The sequence below is a fragment of the Halichoeres trimaculatus genome, unplaced genomic scaffold, assembly GCF_033239565.1.
Source record: "Halichoeres trimaculatus isolate MK-OKI-2021-1 unplaced genomic scaffold, fHalTri1.1 fHalTri1_scaffold_6, whole genome shotgun sequence".
Lineage (NCBI taxonomy): Eukaryota > Metazoa > Chordata > Actinopteri > Labriformes > Labridae > Halichoeres > Halichoeres trimaculatus.
In genome coordinates this window covers 14921088-14938540 of record NW_027437184.1, presented here as the reverse complement: position 1 = coordinate 14938540, position 17453 = coordinate 14921088, and the positions used below count along the sequence as shown (strand labels likewise).

Genomic DNA, 17453 nt, shown 5'->3' with positions numbered 1-17453 from the left:
GGCGGGCTGTGCGCGTCTGTGATACCTGCTAAAGTCTGGTTCATATAGGGGTAGTGTGACCGCTGGCCGTACTCTACAGCTGGGGAACAGCGCTGCAGGGGGGCAAGCGTGCTTAAGCACGGTATGTTTTGGAGGGCCAGTGTGAGCGCGCTCTTAGGGGACAAACTAAAGTTATTTTTGTGTCCGTAGCGCTAAATCACTGGAGTCTGACGAAAAAAAAAAAAAACATTCTCCTTTTTCTTAATGAAAATGGTGAAAAACTAACGGTTGCATGAACAAATGATATTTAACAGTATTCAAAGACAACAGCAGCTCACCCTCCCCCTTAAATCCACTCCAAACAAGTGACTAAAAAAAAGGATGTCGTATCTCCACCCCTATTCTTACAGTCTACCAATCACCAATCGTGTTCCCAAAATTAAGCTATATCCTAAACAAACAAAAATTAGCACTACAAATAATGCAAACAATACCACACCCAAACCCCAAAATATAGAAATAAACTGTAAATTATTGCATTCATGGCTATAATCTATCAACAAGGAACAAGCTTATTCCTCTGAGGGGACAGGGAAAATTACATCAAGATCTTTAAAGAAAAAAAAGGGGAAAAAGTTTATCAATCATGATGGCAAAACAGAGTAATAGACACAACCACACAGAGATGAGGTTAATATGTGCATTTCATAACTCTCGTGCACTTCTCTTTGTGTGTTTCCATCTGTCTCTGTGAGATAAACTGAACATTTAATAAATGAATAAAATGAAATGCAAGTATTCCATCAAAAAATGATCTGTTTCCACTTTTTTTTAAATTTAATTCTTGCTCCTCTCAAATACACTAGTTAACTCCTCACAGTGAAATAGTCTTTCACAGTTTCCTGAAAACAGTCCAGGAATAAATCGGAAGTCTTTTGTCCACACTTGCTCTATAATGACCTCTCCTTTTTTGGAAACACTCCCTGACGTCTCTAGTACTCTGGTCTCTTTTAACCTGCACCCAATCTGACCTCAGCTGTCTTTATCCCCTGTGCTTGACTCCATCTGGACATTTTTTAAGCACCTCTTCTTCCTGTTGTTTCATTCTAACCCCTTTCTCTAATCAAACCATAGTTTTATGTGTCCTTTATTTCTTCCCCTTCCTGCTTTTTTTCTTCTATCTGCGGCCTTCTTCTGATTCAGTTCATGCTGGACAGATTAGTCAGTACTCCCGCAAAAACAGAACAAACAAAACCTTGGCAGGAGACGGTGTTAGTCCTCCTCCGATTCCCCCCTCCTCTCTTTCCTTCCAAACAGGCCAAAGCAAGCCAGGAAAAATCCAGATCCAGGCTTTTTCCCCACTCATCATCACCTTCTCTCACCAGCTCTCCCCTCCTACTGTACAGAATATAACACATGGGCTTATCTTTGTTTGGAGGCTTAGTGCAAACAAGGTCAATAGTTACCTGAACAAACTCTGGAATGTTTTTCTAGGTTTCTATGTACATAACTAAATGCCTTTCAGTGATAACCAGGGCCCACCTGGCGATGAATGTCACTCTGAGAACAATCGATAACATTATCATTGGACGAGGACAAAGACTGCTTTCTTTCAGTTCATCTATTTATCACACAAGAGGCTTTTTCACAGGAAAATCAAATTTTATTTAACAGTTATCATCATCATAAATGAAGCATTAAGTCTAAAAGAAAAAAGGTCCAACATCAGATTAGAGGTTACTATTCTAGGAGCTGCAAAATATGTTAGAGCAAATCAAACCCACATGTCTGTATGTATTCCTCTTTTTTCTTTTTTTTTCAACCAGGCTAGTTTGATTTAAAAAAGAAAGAAAGAAATAACTAAACCAGTGTACTCAATTGCTGCGATTTATTCACATCAAAGTTTGTGCTTGACTTTACTGGCTGCCACTTTTACTATTTATCACAAATCAGAACAAAAAAAAATAGCTGAAACTTTGAGAGAACTGCCTCATTAAAGTGTTGTTTTCTCACACTGCAGCTGCAAACAGAAGGAGATGGTGCGTTTAAGGACATCCTGAGGCTGTCAGAAGATACGGGCTTTGTTGTAAGAAAAACATTTCCAGATGAACAAAAACTCTCAGACTGAAGGCATAAAAGGATCATTGACTCACCAACAAGCAGAGTTTTGAACAGTTAATGACTGAACTTTCAGTCGGGCCAGAATCTGATGTTTTTGTTTTTTTTGTCTTTGAAGCAAGTTTCAAGTCCCTGCAAGTTAATTCTTATCCTGAAGTGAAATCTCTGGATGAGCGACAAACAAGAAATCAATCTAGAGTTCTTACAAGATTGCAGTCATGGAAAGCAAAGATGCAAAATATTTGGAATGTTTTTATTTTTTTAAGAAAAGTAGTATTTACAATTTCCTACTGTCTGTAAAACTGCTCTGCCTGTTGTGTAAATGGCACAGTATTTATTTCTATGTGTGCTGTGTATGTGCTCATGTGTTGGTCCCTGTTTTGGTCCAGTTTTGTCTCGAAACAATCAGGTAGCATTTTTCCTTGCGGTAAGAGTCTCATCACAGAGGGAGACGAGGGTTTAAGCTCTGCTGTTCAAGGGTCAAAGATCTGTCGAGGTTGTCCGTAACCCCTCATTCCAGCTTGAGATGCTCCCTTGTTTGTGCCCATTTGCAGACCGATGACACTTTTGCCTTCGTTCAGCTGCTCCTCTGAGAATTCTCTTTTGTTCTCCTGAGCTTTCCTGAAAAAACACAGATAAACACTCGTCTTCCTTACTTCCTTCCTTGCATCCTTACTTTGGTGCGAAACCTTAGAGGGATAAACAATCAGACTTACTTATGGAACCAGTTGGGGTCTCCTTTGTAAGTGCCATCAAGTTTTGTGACGGCCAAGCTACCCAGAGCGGCCAGGGTCCTCTGGACAGCAGCTAAATCTTTGCCTGAAAACATGCAACATGCTCACTTAATCAAGGAAAGACAGTGATGTGATGTGCACCCTGAAATACCTAAAAACATTTCTTCTCCTAGATATTTTTCCAAATCTGCAAACAGAAACCTGCTTTAGTCATGACTACTCTCGTCAAATGAAAATGAAACATTTGGATGCAATAACTTCTATTTTGTCATATAGCTTTGTGAGATCCCTGCTCTTCAATGTGCCCATCCAAAATGCCTAAGTCTGAGGAAGGAAGAGCACACCTCCCCTCTCTTCATGTGCTTACATGAAAAGCCAAAGCAGGGAGAGCAGCAGCAAAGACCATCAGGGGTACAGAACAGAGCAGACATTAGAGACAATACTTATGTCAATGGTAAAATTAAAAGGAGGAGCTGGCTGGTGGTTTGCAAAACGGATTGCAGTGAAAGCAGGAAGACAGTACAGCTTGATTGGTGTAAATAAAACGCACATTTTGCTGTTTGCTTATTGGATGTTTGTAGATGTAATCAGATGAGCTGTCAGCCAGGGGCAGGTGTTCGTAGCACCTAATGTAGTGAGGGCTGATCTTGACATTTGCCGCCTGCCTGAACCAATGCTTTGTAAAGTGTGAGTCCGCAGTGGTAGTTTGTCTTTAGTCCTTACAGATATTTGAGGGGTTTTTTTTAATTATTATTTTTAACTTTAAAACATTTTGAACTAAAGATGAGTTATGTCAGCTATCTGACATGTACACTTCTACACCGTCTGGGCTTCTGTAGAGATCCAGAAAAAAGAACAATAATCTTTTGATTTGTCTGAGATTAGTGTTGATACTTTCCAGACAGTCCATGGTAAAAATGAACTGTTTTCTTTTAAGATCTCATCGGCATACACACAAAACACAATTTCCCTAAATTTGTCTTTCCCCAATAAAAAACTGCCTTTGACTGTTGCTCTTTCATACTTTCATATTCAAATGTTTAACCAGGTTTTTGCCATATCCAATGCAAATGTTTTTCTACCTCAAGATGAAAAAAATCTTAAAATTCTGTTTAAACTAAACTGCTAGATTTAGAAGCAAATCAGTAATGGCTCACAAAGACTTCTAAAAATACAAATAAGTCTTGGCAGTCTTACCTTCATACAGGTCCACAGTCTGAAAAATGTCGGTTTTGGTGACCCCGTAGGTTTCTGCAGCTGCCAGGAACAGGGATATCTGCTCCATCTGCTTAAACGCCATGCCAGAGCTCTTAATGCTCTTGATTGGCTTGTTGTGTGGATTCAGGCTGTTGATAAGCTCAGACAGCACCTACTCACACACAAAGAAGCAGCTCTCAATATATGGTACACTTAGCAGATAGCAGTATTGTATTCACCTAAAGTCAAAACTCACACATCCATCCTTGAGCCAATTTTGGAAGCCAGTCTTGCCGGGCTCAGGCTGACCGATGCTGGAGCCACACTGAGCCTTGATCCACTCCACCAGCGTTTCCTCCAGCTCTGGGTCGTATTTCTTATCAATCTTATTCTGCATTTCCCGGCTGAAACCATAGGCAGGGCCTCTGTTTGACATGATGATCCTGCTGAGAGGGAGATGGAATGTGCTATTAAAACTTTATATTTATATGACAGCACTAAACATGTCACTACAAGTATGATACAAAACTGGTTTAATCCCTAAAGCTCATGTAGTTATTCTTTAAACTGCATGAGGGTAAGTTTCTTTTATAACTGTCAGATCTGATTGTTCTGATGCTGAGAGGTCTGATTTATGAAGCAGAAGCAGGGGTGTGACTGATTTGATTTACAGGTGTGAACGGAAACCAGAAATCCAGAAACAAAGATTCATTGGTCCTGCTTCAGCCCCAGATCTGCAAGTTTCTAGATTCGCCAAAAAGTGAGGTGGAGTCAGCATTTCAAACATGGAAAGTGTCAGTCTTAAGCTTTAAAACACATTGCCTAAGAGTGAAGTCACTCAGAGTATTTTATTTTTACACAGTCACTAGTGAAGGTATAAGCTGTTACAGTGGCTATGTTTACAAAGTTACACAGGGATCCAGATTCAGATGGAGCCTTTGTGTGTGCTCTGTGTTCATTTTGTCTGTGTTTCTGTACGTTTCCTTCAAGCGGCAACCTCCTGTCTAAGAATATGAAACAATACGGAAGTGCTAAAATCTGCTGTTTCTCGAGTGTTTGCTTGAAGCTGGCTCTAGAAGTACCGGAAGTCACATACACACCAAGCCAAAAAAAGCCATTTTCGAAGCAGAAATTAACGTATTTACGGTCTGGTTGAAAAAACGTCTCCTGTCTACGTCGCTAATTTTACTACCAGCCACTGTACGTGGGGTGTATTTTTTTCTAACTCGGCCGTTCAGAGGATATTAAGATCGCGAGCTCCCCTGATAAGAGGCACAGCTGAGGATCATGTGACCAACAGGCACCCTATGGCTGTAGGCTTAGCCCTTGTCACTACCAATATGGCCGCTATAGCCGATGTGCTTCATTTTCCATGTCAGAAACAGACGTGTGACGTCGGCGAGACTACGTTCATGTTTTATACTGTCTATGGTTTCCACAAAAATTACTGATAAGGGTGAAATGGAGCAGTACCACTGGAAACCTTGGGGGCACTGTTGCTGTTACTACCCGGTACGAAGCTTTCAGGAAACGCAAAGAAAAAATGGCGGAACTTTCGAGGTGTATATAGCTACCCCAGCGACCACAGCCTTACACAACGCTGCCTCTGTTTTTGTCTTTATGCAAGCAGTACATCAGCAATACCTCCTCCACAGTCACCATGCTTGTTTTTGAGTTAGTTGTTGTCATCAACTTTTGACTCTTTGCTGCCCCCCCGGTGGATGTATTGGTTAACACGCATGGGAGTATGTTAGCAGTGTTATTCATTTTTACATGGTATCCCGATCAAGACAGCAACGCAACATCATGACGCAATGTGCGTCATTTCCTCTTCTTCTTATTGTAACAATAGGAGCAACAGCAGCAGCACGGCAGACTTCCTGTACTCCAAAGACCAAAATTCCTTGCGATATGCACAGAACACAAATTAATGTTCCTTCGGTAGGAACATCCCGATAGGTGTATACATGACCAAATTGGGTAAGAAAAGGAATAACCCAGGAGTGATTTTTGGGTTTTAAAAAAAGAATATGAGCATATTCCGTTATTTAAAAAGGGTTATTATTGTTTACATAGCCGTGTGTAACCAGGTTCTTGCTAATATTCCAAATATGAAAGGGTTACCTGACTGCATGTTAACATAGCCACTGAGTTTCATGTTGGAAATGAGCTGAGATGTAGTTTCACTTTAAAAAGGGTGTTTGATTATTCACACAAAGTTTTAATACAAGGTTTTGATACAGGAACCCATCAGAATCCAGTGGTTGGAGGAACATTTCTCAGTTTAAGAGAACAAAATAGAAAACTGTATCTGTCCGTTAAACAAAAGGTCAGTAGGCTAAGACAGCAGTTGCTTGGCTTTGCTTAGGTTAGCTTAGTTTAGCTTTGCTTTTCTTAGCAGAGCCACTGTAGGGAAACTGTCAGCCATGTTTCATTAAAAGAAAAACACAGAAATGAAAACAACCTTTACAGTAATGGACGAGTGGTTCCTCTTTCATTTCATGTTCTAAAACCAAAACCAAACCTGATTCAAAACATTCTACACAGCTTTAACCAAGAGTGTGCAGTTGTTTTTGTTAATTTGAGCTGCCTACATACTTCTTGAGACTTACTGTAAATACTTGCTTTTATATTTGAAATACAAGACCCATGGGGAAGGGGAGGGCGGGAGAGGAATGGGGCTATACAAGCTGTGTTTATGACAATGACATGGCTGTATGTTGTGCTATCAAATGACTTTATTAGATGATATACACCTGTAAAGGCTTTCAAAATAAACAAGTTAGTTTGAAAAAATGAATAAAGAGTGCACAGTAATTATTTAGCCAGCGGCAGTAACGTCCTGGTACTGAATATGTTATTTTGACCTTTCCTTTCATTTTTACTGGCCAAACACAGAAGAGACAAAGAGTTGGTGTGTTGGTTGTGCCAGCTAACAGACCTAGACACCTTCAGGTAGAACTGAGCTAACTGTTTTAATTAGTTTTTGATGCTAACTCAGAGTCTTTCAGCTAAGACAAACAGCTAACAGGCTGCTAGACCTACATCCAACAGATGTAGAGTGGAACCAAACTGCTCATCATACTCTTCATCAGAAAAGGAAGAAGACCATTGGCTTCAATGTTTGTTTAATGTTAACCACTGTGGTCCTTTAAGTCTGTTGCATTGAATGTGATCAGGAGGAGGTGAGAGGAGTGAAGGGAATGTCATATACATGCATCTGAATGTAGTGTAATCAGGTGTTTTAATTTGAATAATCATTTTAAGGGTTTAGATCATAACTCTTTGTGTTTCCATTGTCAGGACAATGTAGGTGTCACTTTTCATAAAGAAATCTTTAACTGCGTGAAGTCTAAAAATATTCACTCTTATAGAAATACCCTCCTGTTGTTTCATATATTAGTTAAAAACGCTGTATTTAATTTCTTCATGCAGTCTGACCTTCCTGTTGGCTCTAGCAGAACTGCCCCGCTCCCTGCATCCTGTTTGCACATTGAACTGTCACTTCCTTCCTCCCTTCCTGACAAAGGTAGTTATGTGTGTAGAGGGCTCTAAACAAAACAACACATTACCGCTCACCATGGGAACAGTCTTTATGTAAAAAGAACACAAGTAGCTTGTTAAATCATGAAAGTCTGAGTTGTCATGCTCGCTGCCACGCAGCAGTTATTGCTTCAACAGGTCTGAATAATAGAGTTACATAAGACAGTCTTAAGCCTAGGAAGGCAGATAACATATGAAGATGTTTAGAGCTGAAAGGAAAATTCATCTGCTCTGACTTTTCATGCCATGCCCACAATGTGTAGCATGCTTAGGCCATGCTAACACGAGGCAATCGTGCATATTTGACATACTTTAAAAAAGTCTGTAGATACTCTGTTTGGTATCTGGGTCTCTGCAAGAATCCCTGTTTTATTTTTCCATGCAAACTGTATTTTATATAAGACATGAAGTATGTCTGATCCTCGCGGGCACAAAGGCACACCTATTCCATGCTTTGCAAAAACAGGGGCTTGGCAGTCTTACACAATATGTGTTGATAGTTTGACAAATTGTGTTTGCGTCTACTGGCTCAGGAACTGGAGCCCTCGCTGTTGTAGATCACACTGTTCATTGTCTGAGGTTGCAGTGGTTTAATGGGAATGTGGAGGAGAAATGACTTCCTGTTGGCTCAGTATTTCCAAAACCAGTGACAAGAGTGAGTAAGGATCTAAACATCCAAACATCCAAGCTCTTTACGTCTCTTTCTCAATCTTAGGATCATTCATCTGTGGTGTCCTGGCACGCCCAGAGAACAGCCAACAGCTGCAAACATCTTGACTTATCTCTGAGGGAGGATGAAGTCAGAGCCAGGACATCTTCTTCTGATACAATCAAACCTGCACTCTGACCCCTTTGATCTGCACATGAAAAACACTGAACAGATATCACAAGATTAGAACACTGACACTCTGCTGTAATCGATTTAATCAAGCCTGCCATGGGGCTATCAACTGTGCACCTCACTATAAAGTAGACCACACTAGCCTTTCAATCAGAGTGTGAGCAGGTGTTTTGAATGATTACATAAACCTACACACTTGAGAAATCAAGCGGGCGTGGCTCAAACTTTTCTGAGAACGTCTTGTAATCGTAGAGTCATAGCTACAACCTCCTACAAAAAAACAAGACGTAAATGAACATCTGTGAGCAGCTGGGGTCACTGAGGATAGTTTAACTTTGATGTACAAGAATAAGTTGTGATTTCACTGATAGCACAAAGGACATACTTTAGGTTGATTTTTGTGCTGATCATTTTCCAAAGTTATGAATCAATTATCAATGAATTGATCAATGAATCAATGTTCTGACTCCTTTTTTAGTTGTGATCTAACTCAGATATAACATGACTGATACAGTACTGCGTTTACATCAGAGCTATCAGCATTAAGTGAATTAAGTCAATACTAAAATACAGGAATTTAGCTACCACCTGTGAGCTAAGCAGGGAGGTGCAGCCAGTCAGACTGATTCATCAGGTAACATCACACATGCATCAAACTGTAATAGATAAGTGAACTACAGTGGTTGGTAAATGGGTGGTAATTGATTGCAGGCAAACATTGGTGTTCCTTGTTGTTTATATGGGTTTAAAATTGTTTAAAAATGCAAATAAAATGTATTATTTTTCACAATTTATGTAGATTATGAAGTAAACTTCAAGAACTACTTGCAATCTTGAAGTTTAATTGTGTGACAACACTATTTAATATTCATTTGATATTTAATGATTGAACCTCTGCTGTGTTTTACTTCAGGGCTACAGCTCTCAACTTGTCACCATTTAACAAATTAGCTTTGTAGCTCCTGTAATGTAGTTGCATGTGACCGTCGTTATTTTCTGCTTGACTATGTATGCTTGATACTCCCATGCAGTCATGCACATGCTTGTAGTTTATAAGAAATGATCTCACTGTTCAGGTATTTATTTGTTATTATTTGCTTTCCCTCTAGAGTCAAGAAATAATTTCACCTGAAGTACAAATCTCATTGTGATCCTTTGTTTTTGGGCATTGCTTTACCACCACACAGAAACTGTAAAAGGTTGAAAAACTGTAGCAAAACTTACCTCCCTTTACTAAACTAAAACCTTTTTATTTGTCAGAATGGTCGTCTTTCTTTGCTCTTCTTTAACACCTGAGCAACCTCCTACCCCCACCCCCATGTGAGCCCTCAGGGCTGCTCCTGTGTGCCGTCTCATTTCACTACTTAACTGTAGCTCCAGTTATTGGTTCAACGTTCGTCATTCACACCCCCACCCAAATTCTTCAACTTCTGTCTCATAGTTTGTTGGAGTCATCCGGTGTGAGTCGTTTCACAACTTTTTGGCGCTGCACCAGTGCTGCATGAACCTTACCATCAGTCAGTTTAACAGTATATCTACTTATGGCATTATCTGTGATTTATGCAGCTAAGCACAAAACTGAGTGGTCACTCTGAGATCTAAGTGTATATTGACTCCGTACCCTGTTTCTTGTGTCTTCTTCATACACGTTCCCAGCTGCTGCTAAATCAGCACTTTATCACTGAGTACAGCCTGAACACCACCTGAAAGTTAACTCTCTTGCACATAAAACTTTACCATAGTCCATAAATGTGACATCATACGTGACAAACACATGCTGAGTTTAACAGCCGTATCAAACCAGCAGCCAGAGCATACATTAAACCAGAAGAAGACATTTTATGATGCAGTGTAGACAGCTCTGAGTCTCTGATGACAGATTAGTCAGAGGCCAAACCTTGTGAGGCCTCACATTTTGCAGTGTGCAGAGAGAAAAAGGTAGATAAGAGGCAGGATTTCGTAAGAGGAGAATTCATAGACAGCCAGGGCATTCAGAAGGGAACTTATCCACGCGGGTAAAGACTAAACATTAACTCAGTGTTAAATTCTGTAATGATCAAACACGAGCAGCGAGGAGGAAGACAGAGCGTGGGAGCAAGGGTGGGGCGTACAGAGTGATACATTACACTTGTTTTTTCATGTTTCCTGCCACAAACTGAGAACTACAAAGAAACCCTGCCAGTCTAAAATCAGAAAACTGAGATTTACGACCAAAGAAAACGGAGCGAGAGGAGAGCTTACTTACTTTGTTGTGTTACTCTCAGGTGAATAGAGGTGAGTCTGGGCTTGAGGTCTCGTATCCCCCCTTTTTTTCTTCTTCTTCCTTACAACACAGCACAGCACTGAACAAGACTGCCAGCATAAATAGTGCAAACACCCTTGCCTGAAATATGACTTCACCACATTCAAGTGAAAAAGAAAAAGAGATACGCCTTCACCTCCTCCTATTTCACACTATGACCCGCCCCTTTAGCTCTTTCTCTGTTTCCCCACTCAAGTAGTAATTCCTTATTTAGGAGAAGGATGGTGAGGAAAAAGAGGACATGTGACCGGAGAGTTTGGTGTGGTCACTGAAAGGAATTCTCCAGATTTCTGCCTCCACCGCTGAAGAATGAGGCAGGATTAGGAAGGAGGAAGGAGGAAGGAGGGAGGAGTGATAAACCCAGGAGAACAGTGCAGTCTGAGGAGGTAATTAGAGAGCAGAGGAGCACATGTGGAGGAGATTATTCATTGCTTTAATTCAATCTGCTGATGTTTGCGGTTACCAAACGTGTCTGAAACTGAAACAGGAAGTGAGGCAGCTGTGGAATGTCAGCCCCCACTCCCCTTGCAGTTTTATGTCCAGAGGAAGCTGACAGCGACAGGTCACGACACATCTTGGTATTTCTCTCCTATAAAAGTTTAACATGTGAATTGTGAGTCTTGTCCCTGTGTTCAGAAGCTACTGTTGCACATACAGGCAGGCTCCAGGCTGACGAGACACTCCCTCTGAGACATTTCACCCACATCAGCCCCCGTCTCCAGGCGAGTCAGGACCTGGCAGGGCTTTGAGACATCAAGATGACATCAGAGGTGATAACAAAGCACGGAGCTGGCAGTGTGAGAGGCCCAGCAGTCATGAATATGTAGGTGTAAGAAAGGTTAGGGCATGTTCAGCTCCATCAGATGCATTTTGTGTCATTCAGCTTCAGCAGACGCGGATTAGTCTTATATTCAAAGAGGGCGTCTGCAGGGTTAATGATTATCTTTGTCTGTGAGTGGTTTCATTGCAGGGGAGTATTTCCTCTTCACAGCACACAAGCTGTCCCTGCATGAAAGATCAGAGAGCGAACTCTACTTTCCCTAACATCACTCACCATTCAAGTTTGATCTCATATATATTTTTTTCATCATATGACAACAGAAAGTTTCAAATACTTGACTATGACTGGTTCAAAATCAATAACATATAAGTCTAAATATAAAAGAAGACTAGATCACACATCATACCATCATCTCCCCCTGTTGGCCCTGAGGCTAGAATTTTAGTTTCCTTTATTGATCCAAAAGGATCTTCTTTAGTAAACTAGAAAAGGACTCAGAGAGCGTAGACCTCCACTGGCATATTGATATTTTGTCATGCAACACTTAAGTCCTACTTTAATGTTATACTCCCTTTCAGCAGACTGTCTGCTACAATTTGGTGTTTGTTACAGGTTTGTACGATAATTTGTTCCCTGACAGTGTTGAAAATTATGATGACGGGGAACATATTTTATATTGCGGATCTTGGTATCCAGAATATTGCCAGGATCTGGATCGTACTTTTATATCTTTAAGAAATCATCGTGATCTTGTCTTATAATGTTTTGCAAATCAGTCCGACCATTTATTGTGGAGTTACCCATATGGTGAAAATGGCCCTATCTCACAATGAAGAAAAATCATTAACAACAATCCTGGATCCAGACGGTGATCTCGATCACCACCAAAATTTAATCAGTTCTTCCTTATCCCATTTTAAACATTTCCTGAAAATTTAATCAAGATCAGTTTGTTACTTTTGGAGTTATGTTGTTCACAGACGAACAAACAGACTAACTCTCCCAAAAACATACAACATAACAACATAACCCCCTGGTTAAGGGGTGGGATTCATCGTTTGTTTTGTTGTTCATCTACTTGCTGCATAATCCTCTGGAAACACGCATAAGATGGTGAAGAGCAAGTTTGTAAACATAATTGTGAAAGAAAAAAAAAACATGTAAAAACAAGTGTACCAGTAATTAATAGTGAAAAGGCTTTGGCTGACAAATAAGTCTACAGCGTAAAAACACTACAGCCCCCTACTGTTAACTAGTTAACACAGTTTTAGTGAAGGTTAGCTTTTTAAGTATGACACCAATATTTCTTTAGAAAAAAATGTGGTCATGGAAAATAAAGTTATTGCGACAGCTGTAGCAGGAAGGAAGTTGCCTAAAATGTGATAAATAACTGTGGCGCAGGCTTATGGTCAAACTTAACTGAGAACAAAAATGTAAAGTTTGCCACAGTTGTGCTGCTGACCAACAAACCCAAAGGGCATGTTTTTGTTTATTTTATTTTTATTTTTTTACACACTTTAATACTTTGTATTAAATTGTTTGTATCTGTTGCTGGCAGTCAGGTATGACCTGGGCTAATGAGTGAAAAACATTCCTCTGCTTCATGTCTTATGTCACACTGTCAGGATTCTGTTTGTCAAAACCTGAATTAAACTCAAATCTCTTTTAATAAGTGAATTGTTCAGAAGAAGCCTTTGTATAGACACCTGAATGGGTGACGTGCTTGGCTGTTACACAGTTGTACCATTTTGTCTAGAGATTAACATGGAGAATTTTTTCCTGGTAAAATGTCTCTGAGTGGAGGGAACACAACTAAGTAGCTTTTCATTTTACTCATGTGAAGTGATGGCGCAGTAGAAAGATCAAAAACACTATAACTAGTGTAATAAGTGATTACTGCATATGACACACAGTGCCATCTGAGAGAGCCACGTGGAAATTAAAATTACTGGAAATGCAATGAGGCATGAATATTAATTTCACCACAGCTAATCAAAAATTCAAAGATGAAAAACTAACAAATTAATTTGTATTTCAATGTAGTTATATTTGTCTCTCCATTTTCCCATAGTACATCCTGTTAAATATATATATATATATATATATATATATATATATATATATATATATATATATATATACATCTGATGCTATTTCATGCTTCATAACTGCAGGAGTCAAATATAGCTTCTGACCACACTGTACTCATTTTGTAATCACTGCTTAGTCTTAGCACGTGGGTTTGCATAGACATATTTTAGGCTTGGTCATAAGATATACAATGTAAAATTTTGCTTTTAGATAATTAAACAACAATTAACTAGCAGACATCAATCAGTCTATAAGCAGGTAACTGGGAATGTAATGTAATAGCTATGATATTTCTAGTTTAATGTAGTTAAAAAAGACATCTTACACCTTATCTGATGCATTTACACCAAATGTTCAGTGAACTGGTTGACCTAGTGGGTAGAGGAGTTAAAGGGGCGTTACTTGGATGAATGTCATTCTGCCAGATGACGGATCGCTGTGTTTAAGGGGGGACATGGAAAATCTACACAGCAAACATGTAAATGGTGAAATACACACAGACGAAAAATTCCACATGCAGCTGAGATCTGAGCGAGCCAGGAAACACAATCACTCTGGAAATCTTTTGGACAAAGTGTTAGCAGGCTCTGTACTTTTTCTCAACACATGACCTGACCTGGACTTCATGGTGTCTGCCATACCTGAAAGAAATCACACATTTGGGGGGATTTCAACTTAAAAATGCTGTGTTTGCAGGAGCTGAGACATACAGCTGGCTTTGCATCTTTTCTATTAAAGCCGTGAGCGTACATGCTTTTTCTGCACTACAGCAACATCTGGTGGCTCAGGGGGGCAGAGAGTGTGTGACATCTACTCATTGCTTCATCCTCTTCTTCTGTGGTGCACTTTAAACAGCTTAAAGCAGCATTATATTCAACTCTCAGCAAGCTGTGCTTATGTGATACTGGGATTCAGTTCAAGCAGAGGACAAACTCATTGTCCTCTGACCTCGCCCCGAGAGCAGTTTATCACATCTATTTTATTTTCAGGTATGTCCTGCTGGGTGTTAATGACAGTGCTGAGAGCTGCTAATTGAAACAGAGCTGTGATGTCACCAGGGCGTAAAATCTGAAGCTGTTACATAGAAAAGGAAACTTAACAGATGGTAAGGAACAACAGAGCATCGAGGGGGACTGTGAGGGAGAAGTGATGCAGGTTTTTGTTGTTGTCAGCCTCACAGCTGAATAATTCAGGTGGTACAAACCTATTTTAAGTCTAGAGGCCAAAACAATATCTGATGCACCATGAAATCTGTCTCTGTGGCTGCTGACTTAGTGGTTAGTTAAAGAAAAATCAAGCTGAACATACAGATGGGGTGATACTTTTTTTAAATGGCACAGTGCAGACAAAATATTCAAGCACCTCCCCTGTTTTTAAGACTTGTTAGCTTAGTATCAGCAATGGCAGCGTCTCAACAGCACAGTTGGTCTTATTCTCAGCTGATCCAGCACTTCACTTCAAACTGAAAATCTCAACCATTCTTGGATGGACTGCCATAAAAAAATTTGGTTCACACATTCATGTTTCCCTTCTTGATTGCTTTGCTTTTCATCAAATTAGCTGATCAGATATTTAATTTGTCAGGCAGGATCTGCTCATGAGCAAAAAGCCACAAGCTAATTAAATTTAGCCTCAGCTGTGCTTTGTGTAATGCTGATAAGCTAATGTCATGCTAGCACATAAACAGAATATTAACATGGTATTGAACATGTTTACATCAGCGTGCTAACTTTGTCATTGTCAGCATTTTGCAGTATGTTGTTCATAACAACCCTGTTCCTACAGAGCTGCTAGCATATAAGGTACAGGCAAGTTTTGACATGTTGGTAATGAATCAAGTGTTGACTTCTTTCAACTCCTGACTGACAGATTTCAAGTTCAAATTCCTGTTAAGCACATCTGCACAGGCATATTGTTTTAAAAAGTCAGAAGCGAAACTGGCTGATTTGGAAAACTGGGTTTGTCCTTCAGCGTGTAATGTCCTGAAGCCAGTATTCATAAAAACAAAACATGCGCTTCATGGTCAACATTGCAGTCGGAGCTTTGCCTACTTTATGTTCACTAGGAGAGTCAAATCATTTAATTTTTAACATTTGGAAGCAAGCCGAGGAGGCCGCTTCTCCTTTTAACCTTTACTAATGCATTGCCTTCATTCATTGCATTAGTCATGTGGCTCAGCTTCTCATTATGTTTGCATATTTCTGTAATGGCTCCTGTGGCTGCATGCCAGCAAGGAACTAAAATGTAAAGTGATTGTGTGAGGTACTGCAGATCCTTGAAAGAGGGTCTCCCCCATACTGAGTAGCTTGTCAGCTGAAAAGGGAAATGTTATTATTTATGACTCTTTGGTACAGAACGATTTATGCATATAGCATGTCCTTCCAAGGTGGGGGAACAACCGTCAGGACAAATAATAAAGAGAGGGCTTTTCACACTGCCTTAGGGTGTATGAACATGGGCCCATTAATGCTTCAAATCTGAACCATTGTGCAGGATTCCCTTTTTATGGGGACAGTCACACAGACAGCCACAGATCACATACAGTATTGTGTTTTTGAGCTGTAGGAGGTGTGATGAGCATATGTGTGGATGAATAAAGAACCTAGATTAAGACCTCAGGTGGTCCAGCAGTGCCTGATACTTTAAGCTAGCCAGACGCAGCAGGAGGCACATGTTTAAAACCATAACCTTTTGTGACTCTGTGCAAGGTGGTCTCTCTTTTTCTCCCACACAAATGTAGAAAAGAAATCCCTGAGTGTCTTGTAACTATCCGAGTGGTGTGATAAATAACCACTGTGTAACCACAGGTGTGGAGGGAGAGGATCTGCTTAAGGACAAGTTATTTACATGTACCGCATTTTTTCTTCTTGAGCTGTAGTTTGTGGGTTTCTCCTCTTGGGGTCGCTGTGTTTCAATACCACTCTAACCACTGAACAGACAATTCACTTTGCTGACACTCTGCCTCTAAAGAGTGACCCCTACACGTCCATATAAATCTTCAGCGCTGCACCTTCCCCCTCTAATAATGCTGTGAGACGAGAAGCAGCTGTGCAGAAAAAGAGGCTCTGCTCTGAAACGGACATGTTCAAGGTGGAGATAAGGTGTGTTCAGGGCTCATGGCAGGAATTTACTGGTCACATTTCAGCTTATATCTGAAAAAAAAAATGACTCCATGCTTAGGTTGCGTCAAACAGCAAGTTTTATTGCAGTCCTTCCTGCTGTGGGAACATCTGCATCCTTTATTTTTCTGCTGCTTGACTTCATCGCACACAGCTGATGGAGGCAAACCACATGCTTTCTAGTGCAAAAACAAAATAAGATAAGTGATCTTGTTAATTTATGTGACCTTTGTTCATTGATCCAGGAGGCAGGGGTGCTTCTGTGGGGGATGGGTACAGAGAAACACATTGCAAGCAAAAGGTCTATGGTGGACTCTTTGTTTTTGGGTGAGCATGTGCAGTTTGCGACTACTTCATCGCATGATTGAGAACCAACAGTATGTGAATTTCTGCAGATTTCTTCCAGTTTCACAGCTCTTTGTTTTGTCCTTGTATTTCTCCAACCAGCCTTCTCTTGGATTTTATGGCGTCTCCGTTGTTAATCCACGTTATCTCTGTCCACAAGAGGAATTTGGTCTGTTGACAGGAGGTTTTAGACTGCTCAGGTAGAGGAGTCAAAGTCTTTACAGAGGCTGCAGGAATTACTCACAAGCATCACTCTCACAGCTCTTTAACCGCCTGCATACGGACTAAGGACTTAAGCGTTAGAGCTAAATAATATCCCTGTACCTTGGTGTCTGTTACAGCAGTTTGACTTAAGGATTAATCTCCATGCAGGATTAGAAAAATAAATTCAGTATCAAATAAA

At 40.2% G+C, this 17453-nt stretch overlaps 1 protein-coding gene across 2 annotated transcripts; it reads right to left on the bottom strand.

Annotated features, from left to right (window-relative positions):
* Window positions 1-1656: 1656 nt before the first annotated feature.
* LOC141791507 (transgelin-like) lies at window positions 1657-10978 on the bottom strand. 2 transcript variants are annotated; one of them, XM_074672041.1, is made up of 5 exons: window positions 10658-10978; window positions 4285-4471; window positions 4029-4200; window positions 2814-2916; window positions 1657-2718 (listed from the first exon to the last, which is right to left on the bottom strand). In XM_074672041.1, the coding sequence occupies exons 2-5, from the start codon at window positions 4462-4464 to the stop codon at window positions 2571-2573; spliced, it is 603 nt and encodes a 200-aa protein (XP_074528142.1). In that variant the 5' UTR covers window positions 4465-4471; window positions 10658-10978; the 3' UTR covers window positions 1657-2570. The 2 variants fall into 2 exon arrangements, with proteins under 2 accessions (XP_074528142.1, XP_074528141.1); XM_074672040.1 differs by having other exon boundaries at window positions 4285-4474; window positions 10658-10975.
* Between the last annotated feature and the right edge of the window lie 6475 nt (window positions 10979-17453).

Bases quoted from the DNA above. Each gene is read 5' to 3' on its own strand.
- LOC141791507 (XM_074672041.1), bottom strand. From the start codon at position 4,464: ATGTCAAACAGAGGCCCTGCCTATGGTTTCAGCCGGGAAATGCAGAAT. The intron at 4,201-4,284 runs GTGAGTTTTGAC...GTGTGTGAGTAG, and splicing joins ATTGGCTCAAGGATGGATGT to GTGCTGTCTGAGCTTATCAA. The intron at 2,917-4,028 runs GTAAGACTGCCA...GCATGTTTTCAG, and splicing joins GACTGTGGACCTGTATGAAG to GCAAAGATTTAGCTGCTGTC.